Genomic DNA, 14,458 nt, shown 5'->3' with positions numbered 1-14,458 from the left:
AACAGAAAAGAAATTTGGGTTGAAAAGGCTTAGAGCCCTTCTCCCGTAAACTTAAGTGGAAGCCTCAGTAGCTGATCAATGTGAAAAGTAATTTATATTCGGTCTGTTCCTCATTGAGTTTGAGACTGAATAATTCTAATTAGAAGTGTCAAGACTGAAGAGAAATGCTCAACCGTAATGAATTTTACACTTCGATTTCCCCCAAACTCTCTATATTTCTCTATTAAAGTAAGAGCAGGTTATTTTTAGCATTTACGTGCTGGCCTCTTGAGAGCCCTTTGAGGGCAGGAATTGAATAGAATTTATTCAATAAACATTTGTTGAATTGGAATCCTTAATGGTTTGATTATCCTTTTATAGAGAAGAGCTTTTTATATCCTAAAAGCAGAGAAGCATCCTGCAAATTAAGCTATTGGTGAGCAGCAAATGTCCAGAAGAGGAAGCTCATGTACTTTAACATTTTCTCTTATTGAAGAAACCTTCCAGGCTGCTAGAAATTAGTGAAAACACTTTTCACGTTTGCTTGTGGAGTCAGCTCCCCCATCACATCCAATGGCGTGTGTTTGGCCAGGGTCCCTTAGTTAATTATCACTTTTGCTCTCCAAGGCATTCAGATCTTAACACTTAACATGGCCTGTGAAATTTTGTGGGAATACTGCATCAGGCCTAGTTCTAACAAACCAATTTAGTTCAGCTAAATTAGTACTATGGAGCCTGGTAGATTACATTTTTTTCACCCAAGCAGCATTAATTTAGGGTGGTGGTTTCTTCTTCATTCCCATAGCACATGTGGAAAGTTGTTCTGTTTTGCTCATGGGAATGTAGGACTGCCTAGATGGCAGTTCCACACACACAGGACATTCATTCGCTTTGCTCTCCACTAGAAATGGAATGGAGAAATAATGCTGCAGGCCTTTACAAGCTGCTGGATAGGGAGGGAAAAGAATTGGCGAGGAAGTCTTAGAAACTGCAACAACCTGAACTTCAGGACACGGCTAGGGGTCTGAAGAAAATCTGAATAGCTTCACGTGATATTTCATTCCAAGAACGTTTATATTTTAACGCAGGCCTCTCGCTTTACCCCAAAGGAGTTATATCAGAGATGTAGGCAATGGCATACTCGACACTCATCTGAACCTGTTCCTGCAGGTGTTGTCTGCTGGAATAGAAGGAAGTAGTCATCTGAAATGTATGTTAGAAATGCAGAATGCCAAGTAAGAAGGGATCTCCAAGAACATCTCTGAACCCCTGGTTTTATGATGTGATTGTCAAAACCTTGGGAAGTGAGGTTACCTGCTGAAGGTCAGCCAGGTGCTCAGTGTCAGATCAGGATGATAACCCTGCCTTATTCTAATCCAGTGATTTTTTCACTGGGACTTATTGCATCTGCCTCAGGCTTGTGGAGGATCCCTAAATTTACCTAGAAATCAAGTTGCAATGTCCCAAAGAATCAAGTACAAACAGTATGAATTGTATGATTAATTCATGGATGTCTCATAATGGCTGAGGGAGACCACTTGGAGAAAGAAATTGCTCTGTTTGTGAGGCCAATACTGCTTAGCTTTTCAAATTAGAAGTTTCTGCTCTCTATCTAACCTGAACTCTTCAGGCTGAAATTTTAACCTCATTCCTTCCGTACCTTCTGTAGTTGATAGTTCCTATTAATGAACTTGGGCTATTGATCTACACCAAGTTAGGCCATGATTGAGGCCCATTTTGTTGTTGTCATTGTTGTTAGCATGAATTAAAGAGTTTAGTGGAAATCTTTAAGAGACTGTTAAAGAAAATAGAATAAAGTGTTTTGAAAAGAAGATTCTCCAGATTTTCCTGTAGGCAAGAAATCTGAACTCTTGAGCATGTAATAGACTGCTTTGAAATGAAGAAATATAGGATTGAACATTGAATATTCTTTATATTTCATGGGTGCTTTTCAGCCACATTCTTAGGCCCTTAGGAGTGCATGCTTTTACTCTAACAAGAAGCTGTTAGTGAAAATATGTTGGAAAACAGACTGTTTAAGTAGCAACAGGTTGTTCATATGATTATTTCAGGCTAACTGTCTCAGCCATATGTTTAGAATTGGGTTTAAAGACTTCTTTGTAGCTTCTATGTAGAGGTTGTATATATTCTTCCATTGCCTAAGAAGTAGGGCAGGCACAAGAAAGAAAATTATTACAAGTTCCAACCAGAGAAATATAGTCTTTCTGATTTTCCAAAATCAGTAGCAAAATGTACTTGGATTGTCTTTTTGCTGATTACCCTTATTATTTGCATGAGGCCTAGATTGAAAACAATTTGTGAAAGGTCTTGATATCCCTGGACCCCGGGGGAGGGGATGGAATTAAATACAGAAAAATATGTGGTGATATGTTTTTAAATTTAGGAATATCAGAGTTTTGGGTGAATAGTAAATGAGATTTTTTTGAACTGTATAGGATGAACCCTTGTCTTTAAAATATATTATTAATATTGGATCTTTTAGGGTTCTAATACAAATAGAAACCTGAAAAAACCTGAAGATTCTTTTAAAGGTCAGTGTGGAGTTGCAAGTGGAGATAATTTAGCCAATCACTGTTTTTTTGGTACACAGCCTATCAGTAATGTAAGAAAGAGAAATACTGATTCCTTCTCTTTCTTCTTCTTTTCAGCTACTCCGTGACTGTGCAAGAGTCATACCCACATCCCTTTGATCAAATTTACTACACTAGCTGCACTGACATTCTGAACTGGTTTAAATGCACGCGACACAGGTAATGGAAGCTCAGATGTATTTCTGTGTTTGGCAAGCTGGGAAGGAGTCTGATATGAGATATCTCGAGATAAGTGAAGTAGGGAAGTCGTGAAACTTGATTCCTTGAAATAAAGTGTAGGTTGGCTTAAATGGACAATCCGTATATTCTTAGCAAATTAGTGAGTTAGCATAATATTGGTCAAAACATATATCCCATGTTTCTTCTTAATTATTTTGGAGTACTTTGCTTTTTATACCTTTATTATATTTAATAGCTTTTTGTATTAAAATATAAAGTCTTGATTTCTAATCAAATTACAGGTCCAATAAAGTAACAATGTGATTTTTCCCCTTTCTATAGAATCAGTTATCGAACAGCCTATCGACATGGAGAAAAAACTATGTATAGGCGCAAATCCCAGTGTTGTCCTGGATTTTATGAGAGCAGGGAAATGTGTGTCCGTAAGTAAGACTTGCATCCCTTGGAGGTTCATTTATTTTTTGCAGTGTTGGTTTGCATTTAGGGGAGGCTGGAACAGAGGCCTGGGGAGATGGGTCATCTTGGATCATTCCCTTTCATTCACTGCTGCTTTCTTGGCCTGTGTAAGGAGGGAAGCATTAACTGTGTCCCTCTGTCCTATGAAAAATCTCCAAATGAATGTCACTTGAGGAGAAAGCAGATGTTGTAGAAAGATGATTCAAGGCTGGATGCTGCGATGTTCATTACAGTCCTTCAATAAATGTCTGTTTGGAAATTGGTCAGGGAGTCATTGAACTTAGGTCACAGAAGAGAACAGAGATATAACCTTCCTGCAGCAGCTCAACAGAGTCCCGAGTCAACTTCTGAGAGGCCAGCATGTTCTTTTCTGATACATAGAATGATACGCTTATTAAAAGTAGAGGAGCTTTCGCAATAGGAAATGACTGTAAGTCTGGGTTACAAAGTAGACCTTTTTTCATTGTCATTTCTCTCCTCCCTCCCCTCCCCATCTCACCAATTCATTTTGCGATGTTTTGTTTTGTTTTTTAACATCTTTATTGGAGTATAATTGCGTTACAGTGTTGTGTTAGTTTCTGCTGTATAACAAAGTGACTCAGCTATACATATACATATATCCCCATATCCCTTCCCTCTTGCGCCTCCCTCCCACCCTCCCTATCCCACCCCTCTAGGTGGTCACAAAGCACCGAGCTGATCTCCCTGTGCTATGCGGCTGCTTCCCATTAGCTAGCTATTTTACATTTGGTAGTGTATATATGTCCATGCCACTCTCTCACTTTGTCCCAGCTTACCCTTCCCCCTCCCTCTGTCTTCAAGTCCATTCTCTACATCTTTGAGATGACTTAAGAGAAGTTTGATGTTTTATGATGCACTTTAGGAAATCCTAGAATATCATGTGACATGCAGTTTGCAATTAGGGTTTCTTACCATTGTGTGTAGGACACGTAGAAGAGAGCAACAAATATAATTTTATTCAAATATTTTGGCTCAACACAAAGTTAGAGGGACACCTTTGCTTTCTGAGCTGAGATGCTGCTGTTGAGTAGTATAGAGAGAGACAAAGTTCTGCTCTAATTTGGAGGTACTAGGAGTGGTTGGACACATCACTGGGCTTAAAACTCTGCAGAGCTGAGTGATAGCACTGGCTTGGCCATCAATCATCTGGGTGGCCCTGGATAAACCATTTATAACTCTTTGAGGCTAATTTGCTCTCAAGCAGCAAGGGGGCTTGGACCAGTGTATGTGTCATCTTCCTTCCGATCCCTGGAGTCTATTCTTTATTTATATAGACAGGGCTGATTTCTCAAATTTTTATTCAAAACCAAGGCTATACATAATAAATGTTTGTTGAAGAGAAATTATAAAATGTAACTAAGTGAAAAGAAGAAAATACAAATATGTTGTGAATGTCTTTCCTGGTCAGTAAATAAACTTCTATAACATTTAACAAAAGTCAGTATGTTATTGCATTATAGATGTTTATTTGACTGATCTCAACTCTTGAATATTTACATGATTTCCAAGTTTTAACTATTATGGACTGCTTTAGAAGACATCATTGTGGTTAAATCTTTGTTCATATCCATAATTAATAGGTAAGGATAACTTCCTAATAGTAGAATTGCTGGGTCAGAGGCATACACATATTTCTAAGATGTTTGGTGTTTTTCCAATTTATACCACCACCAGCAGTATAGAATGTCTTTTTGCTTATACCCTGTGGCAATTTTCCGTTTGCTATTTTTTTTCTTTATTTGCATGTGTTTGATTAATAATGATGCTGAATAAGAAAACTTACATGTTTATAATCAAACATCTTAGAGAATAATCATGAAGTGATCTCTGTGGCCCAGGCTGATGGGAAATTTTCAAAGGAAAGCCCTGAATACACACAGAGTGAAGAGTGGGGAGGCTTCGCTGGTTGGGCTGGCCACTTTACAGAAGCTTCAGGATGATATTATCTTGGTGCACTTACCAGGGTTCAAACTTACAAATACAATTGTCAGCACACTGAGAAAATAGTTCTGTCTCCCAGGATTCTCTTCTCTTAACCCAGGTCATAGGAACCATCTATAAAGCTGGGATGCTAATTCATTGTTACACAGAACCTGGAGAGGTGCTTACAGTCTCCTAGTCATACCTTTTCTCCTTGAAGGTCTGGCATGTGAAAAACTAGATTTTATTGGCAGCTGATGTGGGGAGTGTGGATCTGAGCAAGGTCAGTTAGAGAGAAAATTTTTAGTGCTTCGTGGTTCCAGCCTCCCAGAGCCCAACACCGCCATCATTTTATTCAGTAGTGCAGCCTGCCTCAGAAAGCAAGGCTATCCCACAGCACCATCATACCTGGTAAAAATTATTGCCGTCATATGATGGTAAAGATAACTCTTCCTTGATCTCACACAAGACAGGTTGCAAGGTGTCCTCCTGACCGCTTGGATGGACACCTCTAGAATTTGCCTCTAAAATTCTCCTTTTCTAAGCCTTTTTGGATGACCAACTGTTCCTGGAGACTGAAATATTTTTTCTTCAGATATGTTAATATATTTAATCAGCTTACTGTCTAGTCTCAAAGGCCTAGAAGCTATTTGATCTCTTTAAGGGTATTTTGCATGTCTCCACTCGGATGTCTTGATTTCACAGCTTAACCCCAGAGGACAATCATGCTTCCCTGATTTCCTTGTTCTTGGGGATGCCACTGGTAAATCTTCTGTTCTCTCAACAGCTGACACTAGTGAGGCACCCTTGTGGATAGAGAAGGAAGAGAGAACACATGATTCTTTGTTCTGCTTTCATAATCTTTTTTTCAACTAGGTTTTGCTGCCAGGCACCTAGCACTGTCACCATTTTAACTGTTTCCAGCAAGTTAACAAAAGGAATTGAAACACAGGAATTGATAATAATTTTAGTTTAATTTTGGTAATCAGTTTACCTAGAAGGCAAAAAAAGGATGGTTTCACATAACCACCTGTATTAGGAAAATAGTTTCTTTTAGGTGTCTGGGGTATCTCCCCTGGAGAGAAAGTTCCATCCTCCCATCCCTCTCCACCCCTGCTGCATCCTGCCCAAGATTATGCATCTCTGCTAAACTCTCAGGCTGTGCAGAAGCTGCTGGTCCACAGAGCACACTTTGGGTAACAAGGGTCTGTGTTCAGAAGACAGACATGTACCATCAGGCAGGAAGAGCCAAAATGGAGAGTTCAGGGAATAACGTGGTTAGAAGCCTTTCCTAAGAATCTGGTCGGAGAAAAAGAATGAATTGGAAAATCTTCCAAGGAGAAAATACTAGACATGAAGATGTCTATGATTCCTTCCTGAGGTTTTAACCTGTTCATAAAATTAATTAAGCTTGTAAGTGTATTCATTTTTCAGAGTTACTATTATTGCCTAATTGTGTGTTTCATTGCTTTTTTAAAAACTGGAATATCATTTATTTACTTTCTTGACTTTTTAAAATATTTGAAATAATAGAGTTGTCATACACTATCATGTTAGTTTCAGGTTACTACATAGTGATTTGACATTTCTATATATGAAGAAATGATCTCCAGGATAAGCCTAGTAACTATGTGTCCCCATACAAAGTTATTACAACATCATTGACCATATTCCTTATGCTGTATATTACTTACATACCTGTGGTTTATTTATTTTATAACTGAAGAGTTTTACTCCTTAATCGCCTTCACCTATTTCACCCCCACCCCCTTCTCCCAGAAACCACTCATTTGTTCTTTGTATCTATGATTCTGTTTTCATTTTATTTTGTTTTTAGATTCCACATATAATTGACATTATACAGTATTTGTCTTTTCTGTCTGACTTATTTTACTTAGTATAACACCCTCTATTCATTTTGTTGCAAATGGCAAGATTTCATTCTCTTTTATCTGAATAGTATTCCACTATATATGTATATCACATCTTCTTTATCCATTTATCCATTGATGGACACTAGGTTGTTTCCACATGTTGGCCTTTGTAAATAATGCTGCAGTGAGCATGGGGCGGCAGATATCTTTTTGTGTTAATGTTTTGTTTCCTTCAGATAAATATGCAGAAGTGGAATTGCTAGACCACATTGTAGTTCTATTTTGAATTTTCTGAGGAACTTCCATATTTCCATAGTGGCTGTACTAATTTATGTTCCCACCAGCATTGCTTTTCTCCACATCCTTGCCAACACTTGTTATATCTTGTTTTTTTGATGATAGCTATTCTAACAGATGTGAGGTGATGTCTAATTGTGGTTTTGATATGCATTTCCCTGATGATTAGTGATGATGAGCACCTTTTCACATACCTGTTGGCCATCTGTATATCTTCTTTAGAAAAATATATATTCAAATCCTCTGCCCATTTTTTAATCAGATTTTTTGGTTTATTTTTGCTTGTTGATGGTTTTGTTTGTATTTGCTTTGCAATGGCTTTTTAGTTTGGTGGAGTCTCAGTTGTTCATTTTTGCTTTTGTTATCTTTGCTTTTGGTGCCAAATCCAAAAAATCATCACCACAACCCCGTGTCAAGGAGCTTACCACCTATGTTTTCTTCTAAGAGTTTTATCATTTCAGGTCTTGCGCTCAAGTCTTTAATCCATTTTGAGTTGATTTTTGTGTATGGTGTAAGATATGGTCCAGTTTCATTTTTTGCATGGGGATGTCCAGTTTTTCCAACATCATTTATTGAAGAGACTGTTCTTTCCCTCTTGTATGTTCTTGGCTCTTTTGTTGTAAATTAATTGACCACACATATATGCATGGGTTTGTTTCTGGACTCTCTATCTGTTCCATTGATCTATGTGCCTGTTTTTATGCCAGTACCATGCTGTCTTGATTACTATAGCTTTGTAATAAAGTTTGAAATCACAGCGTGTGATACCTCTAGCTTTGTTCTTTTTTCTCAAGGTTGCTTTAGCTCTTTGGGGTCTTTTGTGGTTCCACACAAATTTTAGGATTGATTTTTCTATTTCGGTGAAAAATGCCATTGGAATTTTGATAGGGATTGAATTGAATCTGTAGATGGCTTTGAGTAGTATGGACATTTTAACAATATTAATTCTTCCAAACATGAGCATGGAATGTATCAAATATATTTGAGTCAGGTTTTATGTATTTGTGTCTTCTTCAGTTTCTTTCATCAATGTCTTATAGTTTTTAGCGTGCAGGTCTTTCACCTCTTTGGTTAAATTGTTTCTAGATTTTTTTATTCTTTTTGATGACATTATAAATGGGATTTTTTTCTTAATTTCTTTTAAAGTTAGTGTTAATAATTAATTTTGATTTACTAAAGTTATAAATCTAAAACCTAGTTGTTTCTTGACATAGAAACCAAACTTACGGTTCCCAAAGGGGAAACGGAGGGTGGGAGGATAAATTAGGAGTATGGGATTAACAGTTACAAACTACTATACATAAAATAGATAAGCAACAAAGATTTACTGTATAACACAGGGAACTATATTCAGTATCTTATAACAACCTATAATGGAAGATAATCTGAAAAAATATATATATGTAGCTGAATCACTTTGCTGTACACCTGAAACTAACACAATATTGTAAATCAACTATAGGTCAATAAAAAAAAAATAAACAACAGCAACAACAACAAAACCTAGTTGTTTCTTAAGCTAAAATCACCTTACAGGTGTTTCATTCATCAGTCTAACAAAATTTAACAAACACATAAACATAAAAGGGCCTTTGACTAATGTTTTACATATTTAAACACCATCAAGTTTTTAAAATGGAATTTGTATATTTAATAAATTTGAATCCTATTTTAAATAATCCGGCTTTTAGGGTGACAAATGATCCCATGTGCTTAAATAATTTTTGTAAATCTAATAAGTTCAACTTATTAATAAGGTGGAATCTTAAATTCTCTTAAATGTTCTAATATTGTATTTGTAAAATTTCAACTTTAACATTTCTAATCAGTTATTTCACTACACTTTTAAAAAATGAAATTAGAAGACCAGCCCCTTGTCGCAATAGACCACATTCTTTTATGTATTATAATTATCTTCTCAAAACAAAAGTTATAAACACTATAGATTTTGATTCTCACACACGTTTCTATATTAAATTCAAAATATTCACACAGCTGACGGATACCCCCTAAGCAAATAATTATATCATCTCATTTTTTTTGGGGGGGGGGGTTATTTTAAAATAGTATTCTGGTGGTCTCTTTTCAGTTTGCTAATATTATTTAGTTAGTTAGCTAATTGTAGTAAAAACTACATAACTTTAAATTTACCGTCTTAATCATTTTTAAGTGTACAGTTCAGTGGTGTTAAGTGTATTCACATTGTTTTACAACAGACCTCTAGAACTTTTTCATTTTTCAAAACTGAAACTCTATACCCATTAAAACCTAATTTCCCCTCTCCCCTACCTTCAGCTCTTAGAGACCACATTTTTACTTCTACTTTATATTTCTAGGATTTTGACTAATTTAGATACTTTATATGAGTGGAATCATGGATTTATTTCACTTAGTGTAATGTCCTCAAGATTTATCCATGTTGTAGCCTGTGATAGGATTTCCTTTTTGTTTTAAGGCTACATAATATTCTTTTGTATTGTTTTCTGAAGTTTCTTAAATACCAGAGAACATGTTCTTTGATTAACTGCCTTGACCAAACATACTGAGCCCTTTACCTACTCTAGATGTTGTATCCTGTATTCCTTAGATTTAAGACATATGATTTAATAGTCCTAGTTTTCAAGTTAGATTACAACCCTCTACCCAGTTGGCTATACCAATTGATTGAATTTTGTGTATCTTTAGTCATTAAGATATATAAATGTATTTTTTGGCCTAACTTTAACTACCATGATAATTGCTACAATTATCTTTTCTTTTCATATAATTCTTATCTTTTATGACCACACATCTCTTGTAAATATTGGTATCTGGTTACATTTTGCAAATCTCATAGCTGTGTTTGAATGTGAAATCGCAACCTCTAAAGTCATCTTGTTCATCCTCTTCCACCTTGCCTTGGTGCTGATCCCATGTATTGTCTGAAGTCACAAGGGTGTCAGTTGTCTGGCTTTTCCTCCAGACTATTAATTTCCTCCACAAGATCACCAATCTCCAGACACTTCTCATCTTCCATCTTCTCAGCCCCCATACCCCAAGATTTCATATAGTTCTCTAATTTAGAATTTTGACCTTGTTCCCAAAATGAAAAGATGCATAACACAAATTGGCTTAAACATAGTGCTTTCCAGGATTATCTGTTAACATCTATTTCCTCCTCACTGTTTTGCCTGCCTCACTTATGTTTTCTTCCTTTCTTCTTTCTTTCCTTTCTGCATTCCCTCCTACCTACCTGCTTATTCTAATGTTTGACACTTAAAGATGCTCACTGCAGCCACTAAACTATCTTGTATCTCTTTGCACATGCAAAAGATTAATAAGACAAATTTAGTGGGGTTTCTGGGACAAAGAGTATGCATGTTGTAACAGTAAGATTAGGTTTGGCTATGAGTAAAACTTTGTTTCTTTCTCACATGAGTCCAGAGGTTGGTAAACCAATAAGGAACCCAGGCAATTTCCACCTTTCTGCTCCACCACGTCTAGGGTGGAGCCTTCATCTTCATGTGCCATTATTGATCACCCCACATCAATCTAGGTCCCAAGCAATGGATGGAAGAGGCAGGAGAAAGAGGCAAATGACAATGCCAGCTGTTTCCTGAGGAGAGTTTCTAGAAGTGATCACATTCCATTTCTGCTTTGACTAGACCTTAGTCATATGACCTCACCAAGCTATAAGGGCATCTTTATTCTGGGTGGTCAGGGGCCCAGTAAAAATATATTTCTGTAGGAAGGGAATAATGGATATTGGGAGAAAGGAGAAATCTGAGTCACATTTTAAGACTTTTTGATACAAACTTCCAAATTGCTGTCTAGACAGGTTCTAATAACTTGCATGCCCACAAGGAGTATATGAGGGTGCCCACTTCCCCATATCCTCACCAACATTAGGCATTATTATTTCTTTCAACCTGTTGGGTGACAAAAATGGTACCTTGCTTTACTTTGCATTTCCTTAATTATTATGCTGTTCTCTTAAGAAATATATGTTTGTTAGTCACTTGTATTTTGGCTTCAAGGGGGATAAAGTGAGAGTGCTTTGTGTCTCAAGAGCCATAGAAATGCTGGGTAGAAACAACAGGTGTCAGTGGAGAGAGAAATGTGCTGATTTCCAGGCTGGTAAAAGAGATAGTTTGAGACTGAGACTTGAATAACAAATGCCACGGGCCAAGCCAGCAAAAGACCCAGGCCCTTCAGGGCCCCTTACCCTTACCACCATCTCTGGGATCCATTCTCTCCTAACCCCAAAGTCCACAGGTCCCTCTCTCCCAAGGCCTCAACTGTAGCTCTGGGAATGGCTTGGAGCCAGGGCAGCCTCTTGTCTTCTCCCACAGCCCCCACCATGAGCCCTGAGGAGAGAAGCATGATCCCTGCTACCATGGCAGCGAGGGGAGCTCTAGGGAGCCCTAGACAGTGATATGCAAACTCCCAGGTCTGCGGAAAGGAGCTGAGACCCAGACTCGTGATCTCCACAGTCCTGTACTTGAGGAGTATATAAGGATTTGAGGCTGCCCTAGGCATCCAAACCATTATTTACAACACTAGAACTTTAGGAAGATGTGTTTGGCCATACACACAACTGATTTCCAAACACATCTTTGGAACCTGACCTCTTAGCAAGTGGGAGTTGCCTGTAAATTTGGTTTCATGGGACTAGGAAAAGCTCACAGGACAACAGCAGAGTGGGAAGTTGGCAGCTATCCCTCTGTGGGAAGGATTGGCTAATCCTGAGATGAGGCTAGCAATACATTTTCCCTCCCATTTCCTGTACTGATGGCAGAGAAACCAGATCACTGGGAGCAAGGCTGCTTGCCGCAGAATCGTGAATGGACAAAGGGCATGGCCTGGGGTCCCTTCTCTGGTGCAGCTCCCATCCTTTTGCCCAGATGCCCAGTCTTCTGCTGCTGGATGCTGCTGCAGAGGAAAGGACTGTTGTGATGAATGTTTCCTTTGTGGTGGACTTGACTCTGTTACCCTGTTTTTGTTAGATTGTGGAGGTCAAATGCTAACTTCAAATTAAAGCTATAATGGGGGCATCCTGGGCAGTGTGGCTTACAGGGAAGACGCAGGAAGAGGTTTGGGGCCTGGGTCGCCACCCTGTTGCCTTGTAGGCCAGCCCTGATGGTAGAGGATCAGTTCCCATGGATGTGCCCTGGCTGTCTTTGGCAATCATTAAGAGAACTTTGGAACTGTAAATAAGAAGGCTTCACTCCCGCACACTGAACTGTATATGATTTCCTGTGTTTAGTAGAGAGGAGTGTGACAATTGATTACCATAGCACTGAATGAATATTCACAGCTGATTTTTAACTTGGCCACTTTTGTGAAAAAACTGAACTGGCTAGAACTCTGGTCAGTGTTTATATAAAAAATATTTCCTGCTGATGAACTTTACTCTTGTTTGAATGCCATGTTTCAATAAGCAATGGGTTTTAAACCCAAGTTTTGGGTTAAGGGCTTAAAGACATCTGCAGCTCACTTGCCCAGGACTATTTTCCTTCCAGAAGACTGAAATGCCACACAGGGGGCACGTTAGGGACGCAGTTAGGCTATTTGCCACATAACTCATACGTTTCCACCTATTTCTTCCTTTTATATTGGAATATTATGTTGTATTAGACTGGAATTAACGAAGAGCTTCCCTTTTGGGAGAGAGGGTAACATTTCTTAGAAGCGGCTACCTCGAACATTGTGTTTGGAAGGATTTTGAGGCCATGTCTATGCTAAGAGAGAAAACAGAGTGACTCATTAATGATTTCTGTCATGGTCATTGGGTGGCCTGAGTGCCCCATATTTGCAATCCCTGTATTAGACTCTGTCTGGCATCCTGTGACATTTTGGACCTCTTGAGTCATGGAGATATCAATTGAGATTCCTGAATCATGCACCTGGTCCTAGGCTCCTGTTATACCTAACTTCTCCATTTAACTGGGAAGTTATATGTACTATTCCTGTTCTTGTCTCCAGGCAGAATGCATTTCCTCTTTGTGAGCTGGAATATTTAGCAAGTTAACTCAGGATAATATTGTAGGCAATTTTATTTAGGGAGTGGAAAAAGGTTTTCAATGGCCACATTTTGCCTCAGTGTCAGCCATCGGAGGGTCCGATGGCGGGGGAATCGCAGGCTTGAGGAACTGGCCAAATGGTCAAGGCTTTTGGGAAGAGCTGCCCTGCAGGTACTTGTTTCCCCCACCTGGAGAGGATGGAGGGACACCTTTAATTCTTTATCCAGGCTTCATGTTATTTTGGTCTTTTGCTGCTGAAAAGTCTTGGGCTCAGATTTTTCAGGATGAGAAGAGCTAGAGTGCAGCCTTGTTTTGGGGGGCTGTGAAGATTCAGTCTTTGGTAGAGGGCTGTTTTGGGGTGAGCTGGACTTCTCTGGGGGATTCCTGGGAGCATGGTGAGAATTTAGGGGAGGAGGGGCAATCAGAGCCTTCTGCTCTGGATTTGTTTGAGTCTCACACTCACAAGTTTGTTTAGTAATAAAGTTGTGATCTTGTCAAATATTTCCAAACAACCTTAGTGTGTAGATTCTTTTAAGCAGACCCTTTTGAGTATAGATAAAAGTGAGACAATCCTGTTAAGCTATCCAGAGAAACCATGAACTGACAGCAAAATCAGACGGTATTCCTAAGTACACCTACCCATGATGCCCTTTCTGCCACTGGCAGTGGATTTTTTCATGTTTCCATAGGGACCCTGTATTCTGTTGCCATGGACCCCGACTTGGTTCAGAGGAATGTACCAGTAAATACTGGGAAAGATTCTTTGTCAACATACTGCACCAGCAGAAATTCCAATTTTCCCACACATCTATTGGAATCTAACTTATGTTTTCTGGTTTTGGTCATTGGTGTCTGCTAGTAGTGAAGACTGGATACCTGATAATCAATGCAGGGAACCTTTTTTGCTTTATTGATTATAAATGCTTGCTCACTACTTAGGGTTTTATAGATAGAAATCATGAATTTAATAATGATAATGAAAACCACTATGAATTCAAGATAGCCTCCATCTAAACAGATGGAAATCTTGTCTGCTGCCTGTTTTTTCCTTAAGGAAGCCTGACTTTAGAGTCCCATGGAGACAGGGCCAAAGGGAAACAATGGAAAGCTTTACCTT

The 14,458-nt window shown here is 38.5% G+C and overlaps 1 protein-coding gene across 1 annotated transcript in view; it reads left to right on the top strand.

Moving 5' to 3' along the window:
- Positions 1-14,458, top strand: part of MEGF10 (multiple EGF like domains 10) — a 161,389-nt gene that overhangs the window by 43,112 nt on the left and 103,819 nt on the right. The window contains exons 3-4 of the mRNA XM_060006961.1: positions 2,649-2,750; positions 3,093-3,193. Of these exons, the coding sequence (XP_059862944.1) occupies positions 2,649-2,750; positions 3,093-3,193 (203 nt within the window). The remainder of the gene's footprint in view (positions 1-2,648; positions 2,751-3,092; positions 3,194-14,458) is intronic.

The sequence above is a fragment of the Delphinus delphis genome, chromosome 3, assembly GCF_949987515.2.
Source record: "Delphinus delphis chromosome 3, mDelDel1.2, whole genome shotgun sequence".
NCBI classification, from domain to species: domain Eukaryota; kingdom Metazoa; phylum Chordata; class Mammalia; order Artiodactyla; family Delphinidae; genus Delphinus; species Delphinus delphis.
Note: the sequence above shows the minus strand (reverse complement) of the source record. Positions and strands in the feature narration are given on the sequence as shown.